Source organism: Podarcis vaucheri (genome assembly GCF_965113315.1).
Source record: "Podarcis vaucheri genome assembly, chromosome: 3".
Classification (NCBI taxonomy): domain Eukaryota; kingdom Metazoa; phylum Chordata; class Lepidosauria; order Squamata; family Lacertidae; genus Podarcis; species Podarcis vaucheri.
In genome coordinates this window covers 96,028,053-96,049,030 of record NC_138761.1, presented here as the reverse complement: position 1 = coordinate 96,049,030, position 20,978 = coordinate 96,028,053, and the positions used below count along the sequence as shown (strand labels likewise).

Here is a 20,978-nt window from a genome sequence, read left to right as displayed (position 1 = left end):
TGGTGTTTGTAGTGGGCAGCCAAAATTAGACGGCAGCAGAGGAAGGGGAATGAGGAAGCAGACCTGAAAGGGAGCAAGAGTGGCTTGGTGGCCAAAGACTTACAAAGGTAGACAAATCGCTTGGCTCAGAAATAATGGGAGAACCAGCCTCCAGCACTGAGGGAGAAGAGAGGGAGCCTCAGTTTGGAAGGCTAGGCTTGTTGAGATCCTGAAAGCCAAGTTTGGGGCAAGAACTGTTTGGTGAGAGAACCACAACAGATATTTAACTTTGCAAAACATGCAGCAAAGAACTAAGTGTGGAAATAGAGGCTGCAAAACCTTTAAAATGTGCCCTGGTACAGAGGTAGACCACCCACTTGGTAAGTCATAAAATGGTTTACTTACAAAATTCTTCTAAGGTCAGATCCATGTGTTTTTCCACGCAGCTGTAAAACGTTGCTTAGTTACAAAAGGTAAAAGTTTATAAACTATTGGTATAGAAAAAATACTAGTTTCAAGCTCCATTCTTGTCTGAAACAAAAGAAGCTGGTTGAAAAATCATTAAGGCTGGCTGCCTCAGACCTCCTCACATGTTGAATTCCACAGGTGAAGTGGGATAAAAAAAGGCTTGATTACCTATTTCCTCCCAAGGTGAGGGGAAGTGACATAGGCTAAGCCTCACAGGGCAGCTTGCTCTATGGTTTTAACCCCTTCATGCACTAATTAAGAGTCAAGCATACTGGTTTTCTGAGGCTGTTTACCCGACAAGGCTCTGGTGTGTAGTAGGAGAGCCAGAACAAGATTTCAGGATAGTATAGCAGAAGCAGACCTGTGCTTAAATAGGTCAGTAGGGATTGAAACAGATTTTAACACAAGTCCTCAATTATAGTGTTGGTTAGGCTTAACTGGGATGGGGTAAGTGGCAACAGAGTTTTAATAAAGTCCTTTAAAACTGTCTAGACTTAGTAATAATATAAAATAAGCCTAGGGTATAAGTGATACTAAATGATAGCAGTGGTATGGTTTAGAAAAAACATTGGCATGGAACCTGGGTTTTCTTATTAAGTATGGAAATAGCCCCCTTCCCTCCACAACAGTAATTGTGCAAATGTAGCAGATAGAGCAAGGGAAAGAGCACCCACTGATATTTTTAACGTCTGCATATCTATAGCAGATAACACCTATGGAAGATGGAATGCATTTTTAATTAACCTTGTCCAGTGCAGAGCCCCAAATGTTTAGGTAACTGCAGTGCTGCATAAAGTAGGAAGCAACTGCTTTTGGCAGCTGGATAGTGTTTTTGGATAATCATAGCTCACTTTGTAAGTCCAAGGAACAGAATGCACCATGTGGGACAATACGCTATTATGCTCCAAGTTCTAATCAAGGTGTAGTGACTTTGACCCTTAATATCTCCAGTTTTAGGTTATCTGTCTGCTTTTCCTGTTCCATTGTATTTTAAAACTGAAATAACCTCTTCTCGTGTAATTTATACTCAATTGACCAGCAAAGCTATGCATGACTAACTATTGCAGAACTCCATTGCCTAGAGATCCAAGGAAAATCAGAAACTGAATACTAGTGCCAGCTCTAGTGAGCTCTTTCCCTGCAGGACACCCAGCTCCTCAATACTACCTGCTCATCCTCAGGAGTACAGGTAAAGCTACTTCTCTACCAGCTTAATAGCTGTCCTAAGTATGTTCTCTAAGTACTTTTGGGCTTTAACCCATCATTCATAGCTGAAATTAAGGAAAAACTGTGTTGCAAACAGCTTGCTTTTCAAAATGTTTGATTTACATCCTGGTTTTTATAAAACATGCTTTAGTTATTTTGTTTTATAGCTATTATGCACCATTCAGAACACCAGGAATCATAGAATCTGAATCAAGTATTAATTTCTAAGTTCCTGCTGATCAAGATGATGCTTGTGCAAAGCTCTCCCCCCCCCCCCGTTTTGTGATGCTAACACCACCACATACAAGAAAAGTCAGATTCTGATGTGGCAAAGGCAAAAGCAGCATTTCATTTACACTTAAGCGGTCAAAACCAAAACTCATTCTCATGAGGATTGCAAACGTGCTGTTGTGCTTCCAAGTCTTACTTTGAAATCAGTCCCACTGATTTCGCATTTACTTTCGAGACTATGTTTTATAGTGGAATCCAATTCTGAGCTACGATTCATACTAAACTTTTAAAAAAATACCTGCCTTGAAAAAGCAGTTCAGCAGATTCTTAAAGTGTTCTCATTAGCTAAATGCTACATACGGGCCATTTTCCCACACAAATGCTTTGCAGAGAACATTTTTATTGTTCAACAGAATAAACCAAAGAAATCATACAAGCTTATGTGCCTGGGCAATTTACAAAAGTTCTGTATGCAAAGTATCGTTGACTGGCATTTCTGTAATTTGAGAGAAGCAGGCTTGTATTGGATTAAAATTCAGATAGCCAAGAACTAAAAGATACTTCATATACTTTAAATGGGATGTTACAGGTATATACATAATTACAACATGCAAGCCTTATCTCAAGAGTCTCTTCCCTTCATTTTGGGTGTGTCTTATCATCAAGTAGTTAAAAAAATCAAAGGCAAAAAAGAAAAGCAGCACACAGTGAAAGCCAGCTTGAGGGGAACCACCTTAGTTGCTTTCTGGGAAGGCCTAATTATGTAGAAATATCAAAATAATGTTCAAGCCCGGAGGTGGTGACAACGCAAAATCTTAAAATCTATTCAGCCCAGATTTTTGTTCATATACAGACAAGGAACAGCTACCCAGTTATTTCAATAGACTTTATTGTAAAACAGTCAGGTCACAATACTACGTCCAGACCATTCTGCCAGATATGCAAGCTACAATGCTTGACAGGCAGAAAGGATCAGTTTTAGTAGTATACTTGAGAAGTGAATAAAAATCCATATAAAACAATATTCAAATAGTTTCCATAGGAACACAGATAAATGTGACCTCCCCATCTCCTAGTTGTCTATTCAAGTTACGTTTACGCCACCCTAGCCATTCAAAAACATTTAAAAATTCTAGCAAGAATTAAGTTAATGGTCCCAAAAGCCCTAAAAATCCATTCCTAAACTTGCATGTTAGCCAAAACTGTATCTATACATTAATGCTAGCTGAAGCACAAGCTGCTGGATAGTGTTCAATCCCACTTTCCCAGGCACATGAGAGTGGCAAAGTGACATCTTGCTCTTCCACTTCAGCTTGAAAACCTTGCTCCTTTATCCGCTGCATCAATTGCCTAATAAGGGGGAGAGAAAGAAATAGAGTAAGTAACCTAGATAACCATGATTGTGTGTACCCTCTACTAATCTCTTGCTAGATTCTGCACCAAAAAGGATTGCGAACAGTACAAATCACTGCACTTCCTAGCTATGGGAAAGTGAAAACTATGTACCACAAACCTTATTTTGAAAATGCTCTGCCTTCTGAGTTTTAGCCAAGCACTGCACTCACACCCTTGAGGATTTATTTTTAAGATTATGCTGAGATTCTCAAACAGGTGAATTCTGCACTCAACATGAGCTTCTGCACTTTCATAGAACTGTGACGAAGTCATAATGATAAGGCAAGCCTTCCAAACAGCAGCCCCCCCCTGAACTAGAGAAAACATGACAGCAAAATCGGCTGTCCAGTTCTCTCACGTTAAACTATGGTTTAACATGCATGAGGGTTTTGTTCCTCCCCTGCTATGTGTGGGAGGAAACAAACCTATCTTGTTTGTTGTGAGATATGAACCCTGGCTTGCGTTTAATTTTCTTCTACAAACAGAAGTCAAGGTTTGTTCTTAGCTTACCCCTCATGCTGTTTGAAAGACACAAGCCCACAGTCACAACTCGTAACAAACCAAACCGGCTTGTTCCCTCCCAAGGCAGTCAGGAGTGGTGGTGGTGGTGGTGGTGGAGATAAATAATAATAATAATAATAATAATAAATTTAATACCCCACCCATCTGGCTGGGTTTCCCCAGCCATGACTGTTAAAATGAACTATGGATTAAAACTGCATGCAAACCAGGCAACTGGCTAGTGAGGCAGGCTATTACCGTATTTTTTGCTCTATAACACGCACCCGACCATAACACGCACGTAGTTTTTAGAGGAAGAAAATCCGTAGGCATGCCACCCGTAGGCATTCCCTCCATAACACGCACAGACATTTCCCCTTACTTTTTAGGAGGAAAAAAGTGAGTGTTATGGTGCAAAAAATACGGCAAGTAAGTCAACCAAAGAATCTGAATGTGTTCTGTGCACTCAGGGTGGAGTGCACAGTCTATTTATATTCTATCCTATCATAATAATCTACATAACCTTTCTCAAACAAGAGTTTACTCAAGTCAAACTTAAGAGTGTACTTTCATTAAAAGCAGAACTACTAACCATGCTGGTCTTGACATTACATAGTGTATTGTTGGCCTCTGGAATCCATTGAAAGTAGAAGCAGCTGCCACTGTGTAGGCACCCATGTTTTCAAACAACATCCAGTCCCCAACCTGCAACTCTGGCAAGCCACAGCGCTCAACAATGCGATCTAGGCCATCACAGGTTGGTCCCCATATGCTGCAGGAATAGTACCTCTCATCTGGCTTAGGTCTCTGAAAATAATTTAAAATTTAAGTAGTTATTGCATACATACTGCCACAGCAGTCAACAATAAGACAATCACGAATAATATGGTATTTAGAATGTGCTCCATTACTACATAATGCTGAGATGAGTTAGAATAGGATTGCTCAAACTGTGGTTTGTGTCATCTGTGGGTTTTTAGCTGAAGAGGGGAGCAGGCACATCCATCACACTGAATAGTCATGCTGATGTTTAAATTGTATTTTATTTTATTTCTTATATTGTATCTTATTGCATCACAATGTGAATTCTATGGAATTGCAGCTGTTACAACAAGCAGAACAACAACTGAGCTCCACCAAGACCCATAGTATTTTTCAAAAGGTCCTGGGGGATGTGGGGAGTCAGTGTCGCTGAGTTAGATCTACATTATACCAGTTCTGCAAGAACCGGTGCCCTTTTGTTTTTCCTGTTTTAAGTATCTGGCATAGATAAATGACAAGTAACAGTTACCTACAGCACAAATGGGCTTAAGTTTAACAGTATACTTTTATACAGAAATACACTATATAATACAATACAATATAAAATATACACATAGTACCTTTTGCAAAACTGGTTTGACATGTGCATGATCATACAGGATGCAGTTAAAAGAGCCATAAACCCCATCATTTACATAGTACATAAGAGTTTTGTCATTTGCTTCCTCTTCATCTATTTGGGGGAGAGGGGAAAAAAGAATATTAGAATAGAGCAATTGGCTAGATATTTAAAAGACAGTTCCCAACTTTGTCATGCCATGCCATTACCAAGCAACAGAAACCTGGGATAGTGCTGTGCATTGTTACTGTCATCAGGAAAAATTGCCCGCCTAGCCCCTGCTTTTGAAATTCTTATGAACAAAACAAAACACTGACTTTCACTCCAACACTGGGTGGCCCAGCCCCCTCTAAGGACCTCTCCTCTGTTCCCACCATCAATTATGAGTATTTGCAAAACTAGTGGAAAGACTTCAATATAAAGACAGTAGAGATTTTAAGGACTGGGAACCATTTATATTATATATACAGAATCAATATAAAAAAAAATTGACTCACTTGCAGGGTTTGATTAAACACTTGCAATTTACAAAATAAATGTAGAACTAGAAACAAGATGTTAAAATGATAAGTGAAGAATAATAAGAATTAACTAATAAGCAGGATGAGATAATATGCCAAAAGAACCAGAAAAGGAAGTTGAGGGAAGTCACAGGAGGGAGGGGGAAGCAGAGGATTTATAATGTATTTTGTTTTTGAAATAATGATTGTGGTGATGATAACAATTGTAAAAATCAATAAAATTATTTTTTTAAAAAAATATATGTTAACTGCCCAAATACTCATAATTTAAGGCCCAGGATGTTATTTAAGTATTACATACCATCTGATCCAGTGTGTTCTTTTATTACTACTTTCTTTGCAATGATATTAACAGCAAGTGTAAAAGCTGATGCAACATAGTATCTGCCAGGCTCTGCAATAATTCTCACTCCAGAATCAGAAGGAAAATACTTGTCCAAGGCAGGATTGATTACGTTAGTTATCTTTTTAAAAAGAGAGAAATGGGTTTAATAGAGTTGTTAAGCAACATGGATATCCAATAAACAATTAGCTTGCACTACATTCTCAATGCAAGAGACTGATGGGTTGGAATTCAGCAACAAACTATTGGCTCTTTGTTGAATAATCTACTAAAAACTTGGATATGATTTAGAACAGAAACATAGAACTTCCACACTAGGGAAAGGAGGTTGCTTTGAATTTGATAAATCATTCACAACAGTGCTCTAAAAAAAGTTATGACTTGGAAAATCAGTTCATGATTTCCCAAGCAATCTCAACTCGATTTAAAGCCAACAGAAAGTTTTTGTGAACTTTCAGCTATGCACATCTGGATTGCTCAAATGAACTAGAATGTGAAGGACTTTGGCTGCAATCCAAACTCCTTTTGCACTGTTGGGGGTGAGAATGGGACAGAGATGTCCCCTCTACCCAGAGCGACACCAGCATCACATTATTTTCACAGTGGTTTGTACTGTGCCCCAATATCGGGTGTTTTGGTGGCAGGGACAGGCAGTCAGCCCCACTGTCTGCATCAGCTCCAGGCTAGCATAGCAATTTGCCTCCCCCTCACTTCAGTGTGAACAATGGAGTTGAGAGATGTGGCAGCGGCTATCTCCTTCCATTGTTATCCCATCCCTCCATTCACCCTGCCCACTTTAGCTACTGTTAACTCATTCTAGAGTGTATTCACTTATACTAGCTGTCTAATTTAAGACTGAAGGTTCAATGTTTTGCAGCAGAACTGAAATAGCCATATATGGAAGAGTTCCTGTAAGCATTTTTTTCAAGCTTAACACAGGCCGTATTGCCACTTTAGCAGTATGGAGGCTATGCAACATAGCAAGTAAATTTCTACTATGCTGTAAAATGTATCACGGTGTAGCCCAGAAATTGATGTTGCTGTAAAGCAAAGTATTTCAACTTGAAAATCATGATGCAGATTTCTCTTCCACAGAGGCAAGGTAAAAGTTATTCATGTAGGTAAAGCTATTACTTAGTACAAGTTGTTTTATACTTGTAGACTGCCTATAAGCTACATCTATTATGCAGTATAAGTAAATATATATATTAGAAATAATTGAACTGGTGGCTTCACTCTAAGCAATACTCTTAAATTTAGGCTGACAAACCTTTTTTGACTCACAGGCACATTTGCAAACTGGAGAAGCTGTCATGGGCACCACACATGCTACAACCTGTTCTATTGGCTACAACAAAAGGCTTCTTTCAAGTCTCGCTTCAGTGGGAGAAGGAAACTGGCAGCCGCCATAGACTCATGTGCTTGTTGGTACTTCAAGAAACTTATACAAACATCTTTTGCCTATAATAGTGAAATCCCGTCCATGTCAATTGGAAGCAGATGCTGGGAGTTGTTTAATATGATCTGGGGAGCAAAGTTTGAAGAATGCTCTTCACAAACAAAGCACTTAAGGTTATGTACCTCTTCAAACTTAAGTTTCACATCTTCAGAGCCAGGAAAACCACCACCAATGTCAAGCAGGTACATGTTGAAACCAAGCTCAACCTAAAAGGCAGAAATATTGAAATGTGATTCAAATCATACTTTTATTGATAGTATTGATCAGTTTCACCATCTGAACTAATGAAGCAAACAAGAATTTTAACTAATCTGAATTAGCATCTTAGACCAACAGCACAAAAATGTAGGTTTCCCAAGTTTACTTTAAATATTTTGTATTTCAGACCAATTCTGGCAATCTCACAGTACCATGACTCGTTAGTGCTATAGGAAATGCTCTTAAAATGTACTTACTCCCATATCAAAGACACAACGGGCATCAGAAATAGCTTGCACAAACGTCTCAGGATCTGTACAGCCACTTCCAACATGGAAACTAGAAAAGATGGGTTGATTTAGTGGGAGTTTTGCTCAACCTTCTTAACAAAAGCAGAATTTGTAAGTAGCAAGTGTGCAATTTCTTCCACACAACCCGGCTGCTCACCTCACTCCAATTATGTCGATATCAAGTTCTTTTGCTCGTTCAAGCAGCAACCTGCTGGTTTTTAGTGTAGCTCCAAACTTAACACTTAGGCGACAAACAGCCTTTGAATCATCTGTTGCAATGCGCAAGACCAGCCTAGAAAACATTTTAGAACATATAAGCACATGCACATGTATTTCAGAACACACATTTGTAGTTGCTCTGAGAAAAAGTAGCTTAATAGTTGGGGGTGGGGAGCTACCTTTATTCTGTCAAAAACAGCAATGCCACCTGTTTTTTGCACAGATCTGCCTAAATGGTCACCGTCTGTTACCTGGGGCCTCACATTTACCTAGAGAGAACATATAGATTGTACTAAAATAAATTGTAAATGTTTCTTACTTTGCTTTTGGATGGGCTCTTGCAACTTTCATCAGCTCAACTTCACTATCAAATGTCATCATCTGCACACCATTGTTTGCAGCATGCTTAATTTGAGAGACTTGCTTGCATGGATTTGCATATATTATACGCTCTGGAGGCACACCAACACTCTGGACCAGCTGTATTTCAGTCTGGGGGAAAAATCCATTTTTTTAGTTTGCACATTAGTTACTAGAAATGGTTTCTCTGGAAAGAAGACAATTTAAATCAAAGGCAGACATATTTTCATTTCTAATACACAGTATTTAATCAAAACATTTAAAAGCAGTCACTTACTTTACTGGCACAATCAAATCCTGCCCCAAGAGCAGCCAGAGTTTTCACTAGAGCTATGCTATCATTACATTTGACGGCATAGAAAGGAGATACCCTAGGGAGGGCCTTGTACCACCGCAAATGTTTTTTGAGAACATCCCCAAGGTCAGCAACATAGAATGCATCTTTATCATCCTGGAAACAAAGAAAACATTCATCTGTCAATATGCAGTTGCCTACTAGTGTATATTACAATAGCAACAACCCTACGTTTAGTATAAAAGAGTAAAAATATTCAATCTATCTACCATACTCACCGAGGAAGAAACTTCATTTATTTTTTGGTCTAGGATATCCTTTGCAGTAAAGCCTTCATCAAGGAAAGAAAAATTGAATTCCTCACCACAGAAGTCATTCATCTTGCTTGATGTTGTTATACCAAAGTGATTTTCAGTGAAAAACTGCAAAGACACAGGAAAGAGTTTATTAGTTCTCCCACCCGTCACAGTGAGACAAGGGAAATGGAAAATACAGTGGTACGTCGGGTTAAGAACTTAATTCATTCTGGAGGTCCGTTCTTAACCTGAAACTGTTCTTAACCTGAGGTACCACTTTAGCGAGTGGGGCTCCCCGCTGTCACCGCGTGATTTCTGTTCTTATCCTGAAGCATGGTTCTTAACCCGAGGTACTATTTCTGGGTTAGCGGAGTCTTAACCTGAAGCATCTGTAACCCGAGGTACCACTGTATAGCAACTTAAAAAGCCATCTCTCACAGTTCAAGGTGCAATTTTGAAGGCAACTACTTTTAGTTGTGCTCCAAGGAAGTCTCTCCAGGAAAGGAAGATCCTGAAACAGGAAAGTAACCTTTATGCTCCCTAAGCAATTTTCATATGAGAGTTACATGAACTGTTCTGGATTATAAAAGGCTTTTAGGCATCAACATTTATGCCAAAATGTGTCTTTTAAAGAAATTGGACCTAGGAGCTTCCTGAGTAAACCAGTACCAAAAGACAAACAAACTTTCTTGCAGTGAACATTGAGATTAGAAGAGGCAAACAATAGGAAGACAGACAGAGCTTCCTGTGTTTGTTTCTGTTTTACTCATAAAAGAAGAAGTCTGTCTACAGGTGCATGTAGTTGCTACAATTTAAGTGTCCATTTTCTTCCACAGCTTTCCGAAAACTCAAGTTCTCCATGGAGTTTAATTAAGCTATTACAAAAAGCCAAGTGAGTTGTCATACTTGAGAATTTCATGTAGTATTGCTTTGACTCAACTAAAAGGAGGAGCCCAGAGTACGGAAAAAGTGTTTGTGAGGAATTGCAAATACAACTTCCAAATACACAGTCCATGCTGGTCACTCAGAAGGAGTTTAAATATACTCCTGGCAGGAGCCCAGACAAGAGGGGGGGGGACTGGTTGGCAGAAAAATGGAGAGAAGGCACTCTGCAGTAGCTGGTAGCTACAGATTAAGGGTCAAGAACCAGCAGCTGTGTACACAAAATCTGTATAACATTAGAGAAAACAGCCTGTTTCTTTGCTCTAATATCACTACAGATTTAAGGCTGAAATCCTTGGAGTAAGTTCCATTAAAGACAGTGGGAACATGCTGCCTATACTGTAATTCTGCTGTCACTCCTAGTGAATAACAGCACACATTTTCACACAACTTGGTGATAAAAAGCAATAAAAAGCTGAATTATGGCATTAAACAGCTTGACCCACTCTGGTTTGGCTTGATGCCAGACTCCTGCATGAATGCCTGCAGGGCATAATGTCAAAACATTCCTGCCACCTCCAGGCCCTTAACAGTAAAACAATTGGCAGATGTAGAGATCCTAGGGGAATGAATGGCATAATTGGGGACAAGGCAGCTAATGCAACATAGAAACAATCTGCTGTTGTGCTAGCACAATCTCTGCAGTTCTGCAGTCCAACTTGCTTCAAAGACAGACAAGAAACAATTTGTGCTTGACTTCAGTGGCACATTCCACCATGCCTTTAGTAAACAGCCACAGGAAACAGAGAAAAGTGAATACAAATATAAATAAAATTCACAAGGTGATATCAATTTTTATATTTAATAAGCATTTAATATGCATTGATTTTAATTATGTAATTAATCTTTTATTCTTTCATTATAAGTTTCTTAGGGAGGATCTACAATTCTGAAAAACAGCATAAAAATAATTTAAACAGAGCAAAATGTACAGGCCTGAAATTTAACTCAAATTTCAATTTATTGTCAAGGAACAAGATGGATGCCATTAAAATGACTAATTGTGTTTGAATTCCTAATTTGCATTCAGTTCAGTCTACTTTCCATCTCTGAAATCACCATTAAAAGATTGGGAGGGAAAGAACAAATGAGAAAATGTCTGAGAAGTCACTAATGTGGTACATTACAGCCTGCACAATTGATTTTAGAACACAAGATTCTAAAATACACCGTGCTTTTCCAATGTTTGACCCATATTTTGAAAGTGTATCTTAGCAACCAACTAAGTATGTTGAAGAGCAGTAATTTTACTGAAGGAGCAAGGTAAGCAATTTTTTTTTTAGTATGTCCCTACTGGCTCAATCTTTCTATGCCCTTTCATCAATTATACAATATCTTTTATAGCCTTATGCTTATGCTCCACTAATAACATTGAACCTTGGGCATAAATGGAAGCTATTTCACTAATACCAATGGCCTTCCAATTGTATAACAATAGAATTTGAACTCTTAAATTCTTATGGTGGGCAAACCCATAGTAAACTGAACGTATCTTTTTGCTATAGATCCTGCTTAAGAAATATAAATCAACAGAAATTCAGGAGTACATGCTCACATGCCACTTCAAATTCCACAGAAGCAAACCCTGTGCATAAAACTTTCCAAATAAATCCATACATTATTTTATGGAGAATTCTTCCAAGTAACCCACACACGATAGTATCATTTATACTTGTTCAACAGCTTTAAGTAACAGCATACACATTTTAGTTTAAACACTAACTGTTCCTAGGATTGTAGCAGTCACTATTTACCACCATCAAGATGGCAAAGAGTCCCTTCTTTGGAACAGAGGAGGAAGGCCAGCCCATAAGCTTTACTGGCTCGCATTTGAAAAATGCTGTTTACTCTTAAGCACCAGACATAACAAGCCATCTCCTTTCCAGCACTCAACTTCAGCTGTACACCCGGCAGACAATTCCTACAACCCAAGCAGCTCCTCCTCCCTCTTGCCTTAAACATATGTCTAGCTGTCACCACTTTGCCAGATCTCCTCGCAAATTCTGCTGAGGAGGGTCAGGCTTTTGTCTTTTGCATGTGTGGCAGCCAAGAATGACTAAGTGCTACCTCTCTCCTCCTCCCCTAACTGATAAGGTAACTGTGGCAGGGTGAAGCACACACCAGCTCCAACATGTGAAGGGGGTGGAGCAGAGAGATCAAGAAGAATAGAGCCGCATCTGCAGTCGCCCTTTATATTGCAGGGGGGTGGGGAGAGAGAGAAAGAGAATGAGAATGGGTTGGCCCAAGTCTGGGGCTCTGTAACCCAGTTCAAACTGACTTCTTGAAACCATGCCATCATTAATGCTAGCTTTCAGGACAGAAACATGCAACAAACCAGCTTCTCAACCTCCACCCCAGACCCCACCTGAACGGCAGCTGCTCAGGCTAGCACCTACCCCTATTAATATTTCCATTTCCAAAGGTTTCTCTCACCCCATTATCCCCACTACCCCCTCGTACCAGTGCTGGACTATCATACTGCAGTGAGACCGAAGAGGGAAAAGCACTGCAGTATTTCCTCTCTCCCTCCCTACCCGGCACAAATAAGGAATAAGAGCCCGCAGTTCCGTATACACACCGTCTCCCCACAAGGCCAACCTCGGAATGGTAGTTACCCTACTAGGAACAGTAAGTCATCCTCTTTACCGCAACGACAATCAAGGATATTAGGGAGATGGGTGGGGGAGGGGAAGAGACACGCAAAAGGGGGGGGGGGTTGAAGTGGAACTTCCAATACATTACTAATCTCACCGGGGGAGGGGGCAAGTTAGAAAAAATATGGGGTGGGAGAGAAAAGAAATACTTTAAGGCCAGCTTAGAATCTGCTAATAAAGTTAATTAGGAGACGGCCATTATGTACCAGAATTGGGGGAACCATAAACAATCGTTCTTAATTAAATGTGCGTGCGAGCAAGTATTAAGCCCCATAACGAATACTAATAATAATGATAATAATTACTAATAATAATCAATCACCGAAGCCCCTATTTATGGGAGCGCGGTGGGCTACGCCACGTTGTTTCGCCAAAATCCTCCACATTCACCCCTCGATTCGGCCCCACGCGGACCCCGCTCCCTCCGCCATCCACAGGGCGGCCCGGCCTGCTCGGCGGCTGCTCTTCCGCCCACCCCACCATCCACGTGGCCGGCTTGCCTGCTTAGGCCGGCCTTACCTCAGACTGCGGCGGCGGCGGCGGCGGCGGTTTCTTGTCCTTCAGCAGCAGCAGCCTCTCCTACCCTGCGCGGCAGCCGGTGGCGGGGGGACGACGACGGGCGGGTCGAGTCTACCCAGTCGCACCCTGCGGGACTTGGGGGAAGAACCGGCCGCTGTGGAGGAGAGAAGGAGCCGGAGCCCGCTCGCCCGCCGCGCAGGATAGCGGCTGCTGCTGCTGCTGCTTCTGTGGCCGCCTCACTGACAAAGCCCCGCCAGCCTCGCAGAGCCTGTATTTATAGGCCCGGCGGTGTCGCCATGACGACGCACCAGCTCAAACCAGCCGCGTTCGGCTGCGACCGGGCCAAAGGCATTCGCCAACCGCTATTATGACGTCAGGCAAGAGGTGGCGAAGGCGAGCGTGGCATGCCAGGAGACATGCGGCGGTCATCCCCGCCCATCTTCAAAGGGGAGGGGAAAGTGTAGGTGGGGCGGGGGGGGAGGAAAGCTTCACTTCCACGTTCGCATTCTAATCCTTCATATGCGGTGCAAGAGTAGTGGGAGGATCAATATACAGTATAAGGATCAGTGTAGACGTTTAAATTAATGTATTAATGAAATGCTAATAATATTTTCCCACATACACTATGTTTCATTTATAGCCTATTTTTGTTACTGCACCCCCCCCGCAGCTGTGTAAAGGAGGGCAGTTGAAATCTTTTAAATACAGTGCTGTCAATAAAATAAGGAAAGGCACTGAGTGCTTTGAAACAGTCATTTCTTGGGCCATTAAGTTCAATCAGGGTAAGTCATAGCTGTCAACCTTCCCTTTTTTTGCGGGAAAGTCCCTTATTCCAGTGCCGTTTCCTGCTATCCCGGATTGTTAGATATCCCGTAGACTGTCCCCGGGACAGGTGAGGCTGCTGATCACTTATTTTCAAATCTGAAAGTTGACAGCTATGGGGTAAGTAGTGTCCAGCTGGCAACATGATTAAAACAACACATCACTTCTTACTTGGGATTCTACTGTTTGTAAGAGGGACAGTTACAGTGGTACCTCGGGTTAAGTACTTAATTCGTTCCAGAGGTCTGTTCTTAACCTTAAACTGTTCTTAACCTGAAGCACCACTTTAGTTAATGGGGCGGCTGGAGCACGATTTCTGTTCTCATCCTGAAGTAAAGTTCTTAACCCGAGGAACTATTTCTGGGTTAGTGGAAATAAAAAAATTCCTTCCAGTAGCACCTTAAAGACCAACTAAGTTAGTTCTTGGTATGAGCTTTTGTGTGCATACACAGCCTAGAACAGCACAGAAGTCCGCTTCCTTCTCCAAATTTAAAGCCTATATAGTTTTTGTGGGGGGAAATATATGATCCTGTTTGTGGGGCAAATAACAAAGGAATTGACTGGATGCCTTCTGGAGCCACCCTACACAATTCTACCACCTGCCTTTCTCCTCTTTAGTAATAATTCAAGCTGCTGCCAGTGCCATATTTAGGGCGGTGTGGCAGTTCCCCACACAGGTAAAATGGTAAAGGACCCCTGGACTGTTAAGTTCAGTCAAAGGCGACTATGGGGTGTGGTGCCCATCTTGCTTTCAGGCCGAGGGAGCCAGCATTTGTCCACAGACAGCTTTCCGGGTCGTGTGACCATCATGACTAAATAGCTATTGGCGCAAGGAGGACCGTGACGAGTGCCAGAGCGCATGGAAACGCCATTTACCTTCCCGCCGCAATGGTACCTACTAATCTGCTCTTGCTGGTATGCTTTTGAACTGCTAGGTTGGCATAACCCTGCACAGGTCACCAAGCTGACAGGTGCAAAATTGAGAAGATCCATAACTCTGAAGATCCATTTGGGGGTGCAAAATTTTGGCCTCACAGCAGATTCCATATTACGAAAGATTACACAAGTCGACCCCTGCTGTTGCCCTTCCTATGACTTTTACATTTCTACAATCCAAGAAGAATATAGTATTTCAACACAGTTTTGAATGTGTTTGTGCAACAGCCTCCTTTCAGCTTCCTCAGCTACAAGGTTAGTCATGCTCCAAATGCAGGAAACAGGGTCATTGGTTTGGGCCTAAAGCAAAGCCAACCACTTCAAGCTAAAATTGGCAGGAGGAGGAGTTGATGGACTTTGAAGAATCTGCGCTTTCTGTCTTTTTTAGACTTACTGTATATATAGCCTTGGCCTGAAGTCAGGCTTTGATCAAGAAATTCTCCAGATCATTGTGGACGATATACTGTGTTTTATCGTCCTCACCTAAGATGCTGGTTGATTTCTAAGAAGAGTTACATAGAATTCTTTTTTAAGAATAATTTTTTAAAAATTGTACCAGAGAAAGCATTCTGTGCAAACATTGGTGTCGCATTCCACAGAGCTACAAATAATAATTTCTTCAGACAGGAAATTTTAAAAGGCTTCTGTGTAACTTGAAAGCTCACAAGTCTGCTAACATATTATTTGTCTAAGCGCCAAGGTTGCAGGTTTGATCCCCGTAAGGGACAGCTGCATATTCCTGCATTGCGGGGGCTTGGACTAAATGCTCCTCAGGGTCCCTTCCAATTCTACAGTTCTACAATTCAATGATTCTACGAAAGCAGCACTTTTTCTGGAGGTACTCAACGATATGCAATACTGGCACCTCTCTCCCCCCCCCCCCCGGCCTATGTTAAAAGTGTGGCACTTACAGTAACAAATTCATGGTGAGTACTAGCACCTTTTTAAAAAAAGAAGAAGAAAAAAGCACTGTATAAAAGTGCATCTGAAGCACTAAACAGAAATTTGCTTTTGGGCCTTGCAGTATCTCCACCGACTTTCCAGAGGCAATGTGATCAGACAAAACAGATCTGCTGTCTACCCACGACTCACATGCATACCCATGAAATTCAAGGCATATATATATATATATATATATATATATATATATATATAGCATGGATCCAACATTTCATGATGTTTCTACTGTACGAAAACATAGATGGAGACGATTTCACCGTAAAAATCAGATTTAGTGTTTCATGGTACTGTGGTGGATCAAAAATTAAGACCCGAGGCGCAGAGCTTCATGGTTTTTATAGTCAAGCCAAACAAATCCAGTTTCTAATCATAGAACACATCAGATGTGGGCTTTCGCACCCACAGTACAGAGGGCCTCTTATTTTCACCAGGCAGTCTGGGGGCACGGATGCAGGGGATGACTAGATGATACATTTGAAGCATCCTATTATAAGCGTGAGGATCTACATGTGTTTCCTACTTTAAATATATCTAGGTTTACGTGCCATGGCAGGCCACAATTTAATCTATCTGTATTTCCCATGAAGCAAGAGGAACTGTGATTAGCTGGCGAGTGTCCTTAGGGTTTGCGTTCTCCTAGTAGAACTCAACAAGTGGTAGGACTGAGACAAAACCTGAATGAATTGGCTCTACCTGTCATTCACTCTGGCCCCTGCCTACTGTTGGTCTACCTGCCTTTCTGCCCTACCAGTCCCAAAGACACTAGCCACTGTGGAACTCTCCCCCCTATGAAACAATGTTTGTCAGCCATTTTTCTCCCTATGAGGCTGGGTGATCAGAAATAATCGCCACTGGCGTGGGTGGAAAAGATAAGAAAATGAGTCCTAGGAAGGTGGGTGAATGTGGAGTGAACCTGCCCTGCTACCCATTCTGCTTTACAATCCTGACAACAGGGGATGCCCACTTGCAGCCTGAATCAAGCCTTTTGAACTCTGTGACTGGAACCAAAACATCCTCTTTGAGGCAAGAAGCAAGTCCAGCTAATGAGAAAACTGGCACGGAGATCCAAATTTGATGAAGTTATCCTTCCTGTAAATTTCTGGCTCTTAGAAGTAGTCTAAGTAACACAAAATGCACAAATGCGGCCCAGTGTGTTAAATTCCCGTTTTACCATTTGTAGTGACTGGATTTCCCAGAAGTAGAATTAAAATGGGGGTCTGAGCAGGAGAGTGGTGCAGGTTGCATGGAGTCCTGGTTATCAGTTGCCCTTTGTGTGCCTTTCCAGTGCTACCTGATCCAGCCCTTCATTACAGAGGAGTTTCAGAGGACAGGCTGCTTCTTTGTTAGGCGAGACGAGAGGCAACGCAGGTGAGACACATATTACTGGCCCAGTTCCTTTGGCAAAAGTTGTGTCGAACATCCTCATGTGGGGCAGTCCGCACAGGAATTCAGTGTGTCACGTAACACTTTTGGAAAGAACTTTCTCACCAATTTATTCCTTTAGTCCATCTGTATCTCACCCCATCCATCCTCCGAGAATCTCACAGCAGCACACACTGATCCTCTCTCCCCACCCCCCTGCCGCTGCCTTGCTTTATCCTCACAACTCTGTGTGGTAGGTTAGGCTGAGAAATTGTACCAACTTGCCCAGGGTTACCCAGCTATGGCTGGGGAGGGGGGTTGAACTTGACTCTTGCTTTAACCTCTGCACCACACAGGAACTGTTAGGTACAGAGTTGGTGTAGTGTAGGGACTAGGAGTATGAAGAATATCTCTGCTTCGAATCTCACTCAGGTATTGTTGGTTATGATTAGTTTGAAGAAGAATTCCCTGGATCCAGACGTGGGGCATGCACTCTCCAATAAGAGAGCTCAAGCAGAAGTTTAAAATCACAAAACATGCAGCGAAGTAAAGTGTGGAAATATAGTCTGCTACTAACATGAGCTTGACCAAACTGCAGGAGGCAGTGGAAGACAGGAGTGCCTGGCGTGCTCTGGTCCATGGGGTCATGAAGAGTCGGACATGACTAAATGACTAAACAACAACAAATACCTTTAAAAATCCAGTTTTTAGAATCATAGAATCGTAGAGTGGGAAGGAACCTTGAGGGTCATCTAGTCCAACCCTCTGTAACGCAGGAATATGCAGCTGGCCCATATGGGGATCGAACCCATGACCTTGGCATTATCAGCACCATGCTCTACCCAACTGAGCCACCTTCTTTAAAGTCTCTTTCAAAGCAACTTTTGCATAGAAAAAACTGAATAGTTTGGTAAGTTAAACAAAAATGGTTTACTTTCAAACCTTTCAAAGGTCACATTCATGTGCTTTTTCATAAAGCAGCAACAAAACACAGGCAAAAAAGGTTAGTCATGTTTCTAAATACACAGTCTGGGCTTGGAGTGATTAGCCCAGATGTCTTCTCTGGTCAGATTCACATGGTAGAAGAGAGCACTGCTAATGCAGTGGTTTGACTTCACCCCTGGAGGAGCACTCCATTGTCTCTTGAGACAAGACGGATGCCAAAAAATGTCCTCAGGTAAGATCTCTCAGCCTGAGTTCTCTCCCTCATATCTGCAATAAGTCAGTAATTCCAATCTGCTCCACAAGATTGTTGTTGCTGGGACAAAGTATGAGAAGAGTGTCAAACAAATTGCCATTGTTTGCTATTTAGTTACTTCTCTTTTTTCGAAAAGGAAATACCTGGCTCTGTGCATATTGCAGTAAGGAACGTCAGGCAGCTGCCATTTTAAATACACTCCCTAGGGGAAGCGTGTCCATCAAACATAGTGGGAGTTGCTTCTGACTAAACATGTATGGGGTTGCCCTTTCTGTTTTAAAGTGCTCAGATCCATCCAGAAACAAATATTTATTCCACTAACCTCATGTCCTTTCCATAAAGTTTTGAAACCTGGTTGTTGGGTTTTTTTCCATTCCCTTTGAAACAAATGCAATTTTTGGTGTCTGAAAGTCAAAGCTGCCAGAGGGTGACTGGAAGTCTGTAAGAGATCAAATAACAGAGAGATGACTGAATCTGAAGCAGAAATTTTCATTGATGGGGGGGGGCAACCCAGCTGCTTCACCTTTCCCCTTTTGCTGTGTTTCCAGTCACAATTGCCTCCCAGCTTTCTTTTGCCCATGGGGAAAAATATATACAGCTTCCAGAGAGCTGCTGTTTTCCGATTGTATACACACTCTTTAAAGTACATGTCAAAGCACATTCTCGCCTCCAAAGTATTCTGGGCACCGTACTTTACTCCTCCAATTTCCATAAACTGCTAACAAACTACAGTGACCAGAATTCTTTGAGGGGGAAATGTGCTTTGAAGCTGTGTAGTGTGCGCACAGCCACATACTGGCAAATTAAGGTCACGCAATTAAAGTTGATTTGGTGCACAGGGTACACCTCCTTTCCCCAAAAATCAGACGTTTCGTGATAAGGAAAGTCTCAAGAAAATGTTCTAGAAAGCCTGGAATATCAAGTATCACCTCCTTGCAAACACTTCAGAATGGATGCTCGATAAACAGTTGCCTCACCTCTCCCCAGACTTTGAGCATATGAAACAGGATGACTACTCAATAAATAGGTCACCTGGAAATGTCCTGTATCTTCTGAGAAAAGATGCACAGGTTTGACTTGGTATGATGATGATGAGGAGGAGAAAGGTAATAAACAGCTTTATGAAGTATGACATGCAACATTTTATGCAGCGTTATGGGAACATGGATGTAGATATTCGCTTGTTTGTTTTTCAGAAAACATTTTCACAGTGAGAACTCCCCTACCCCTAACTGGATTGGAGTTGTTTTGAACAACAGATGTACTTAGTTACCCATCTTATTTACTCATCTTGTTTTAAACCAGTGGAGGTTTTGTGGGTGGGAAAACAAGGGTTCCCAACCCATCTTAATTTGGTGATTTACAGCACAGCACACTTTGAAGCAAAACCCAGTAGCTGATCTTGGGTGATTAACAACTACAAATGAATCTTTGCATCTCTATAGTCTTCTAGGATGCAGGTGGCGCTGTGGGTTAAACCACTGTGCTGCTTGGGCTTGCCGATCGAAAGGCCGTGGTACGAATCCCCGCAACAGGGTGAGCTCCCGTTGTTCGGTCCCAGCTCCTGCCAACCTAGCTGTTCGAAAGCACACAGTGCAAGTAGATAAATAGGTACTGCTCTGGTGGGAAGCTAAACAGTGTTTCCGTGTGCTGCACTGGTTTCACTAGAAGCGGCTTAGTCATGCTGGTCACATGACCCGGAAAAAACTGTCTGCGGACAAACGCCGGCTCCCTTGGCCTTTAAAGCGAGATGAGCGCTACAACCCCAGAGTCGTTCGCGACTGGACTTAATTGTCAGGGGTCCCTTTACCTTTATAGTCTTCTATTGTAGGAAGTTTTTTTTTTAAGTTGATTAAAAAATATTGTAGTTCAGAGGACTTTATAAAATTCTGATTGATTCAACTCCCCCACACCTCTGCAAAGATGAATAAGCAGGGATTATTAAGGAGATACGTTTGAAGCTACCGTATTTTTCGCTCTATAAGACGCACCAGACCACAAGACGCACCTAGTTTTTGGAGGAGGAAAACAAGAAAAAAAATATTCTGAATCTCAGAAGCCAGAACAGCAAGAGGGATCACTGCGCAGTGAAAGCAGCAATCCCTCTTGCTGTTCTGGCTTCTGGGATAGTTGTGCAGCCTGCATTCGCCCCATAAGACGCACACACATTTCCCCTTTTTAGGAAGGAAAAAGTGAGTCTTATAGAGCAAAAAAAAACCCAGTACTTTCTATAGCTTTGCATTTCCCTCTCCTTTATTTGTCAAGATTGATTCAGCGCTTTACATTTCACATGTGTAGTCCTGTCGTAAGTCGGGCTCTTTCTCTTCATTTTAAAGCAAGCTTGAAAGATGCCCTGAAGGAGCTCAAGCTGCACATACTTGCTGATAAAGGGCTCTAGGTAGGTATGTTGCTTACATCATTTCCTGTTATCACCATCAGGGGG

At 41.8% G+C, this 20,978-nt stretch overlaps 1 protein-coding gene and 4 long non-coding RNA genes across 5 annotated transcripts; 3 read left to right on the top strand and 2 right to left on the bottom strand.

The window, feature by feature from the left end:
• Positions 1-111: 111 nt before the first annotated feature.
• LOC309529938 lies at positions 112-7,515 on the top strand. Its single transcript, XR_014218527.1, has 3 exons — positions 112-359; positions 1,515-1,636; positions 7,312-7,515. It is a non-coding gene; the product is annotated as an uncharacterized lncRNA (long non-coding RNA).
• ODC1 (ornithine decarboxylase 1) lies at positions 2,757-13,564 on the bottom strand. The gene is made up of 11 exons (XM_082218342.1): positions 13,258-13,564; positions 9,125-9,268; positions 8,829-9,002; positions 8,511-8,683; positions 8,130-8,264; positions 7,940-8,021; positions 7,607-7,690; positions 5,984-6,146; positions 5,163-5,275; positions 4,373-4,587; positions 2,757-3,234 (listed from the first exon to the last, which is right to left on the bottom strand). Exons 2-11 carry the CDS (start codon positions 9,224-9,226, stop codon positions 3,093-3,095), a joined length of 1,383 nt encoding a protein of 460 aa, XP_082074468.1. The 5' UTR covers positions 9,227-9,268; positions 13,258-13,564; the 3' UTR covers positions 2,757-3,092.
• LOC309529977 lies at positions 5,282-5,909 on the top strand. Its single transcript, XR_014218575.1, has 2 exons — positions 5,282-5,547; positions 5,710-5,909. It is a non-coding gene; the product is annotated as an uncharacterized lncRNA (long non-coding RNA).
• LOC309529965 lies at positions 9,275-12,418 on the top strand. The gene is made up of 2 exons (XR_014218563.1): positions 9,275-10,034; positions 10,951-12,418. It is a non-coding gene; the product is annotated as an uncharacterized lncRNA (long non-coding RNA).
• Positions 13,565-18,034: 4,470 nt separating the features above from the next.
• On the bottom strand, positions 18,035-20,612 carry LOC309529952. The gene is made up of 3 exons (XR_014218547.1): positions 19,513-20,612; positions 18,858-18,974; positions 18,035-18,595 (listed from the first exon to the last, which is right to left on the bottom strand). It is a non-coding gene; the product is annotated as an uncharacterized lncRNA (long non-coding RNA).
• Between the last annotated feature and the right edge of the window lie 366 nt (positions 20,613-20,978).

Bases quoted from the DNA above. Each gene is read 5' to 3' on its own strand.
- ODC1 (XM_082218342.1), bottom strand. From the start codon at position 9,226: ATGAATGACTTCTGTGGTGAGGAATTCAATTTTTCTTTCCTTGATGAA. The intron at 8,022-8,129 runs GTGAGCAGCCGG...CATCTTTTCTAG, and splicing joins ATCGACATAATTGGAGTGAG to TTTCCATGTTGGAAGTGGCT. The intron at 7,691-7,939 runs GTAAGTACATTT...TCTGCCTTTTAG, and splicing joins GTTGTGTCTTTGATATGGGA to GTTGAGCTTGGTTTCAACAT.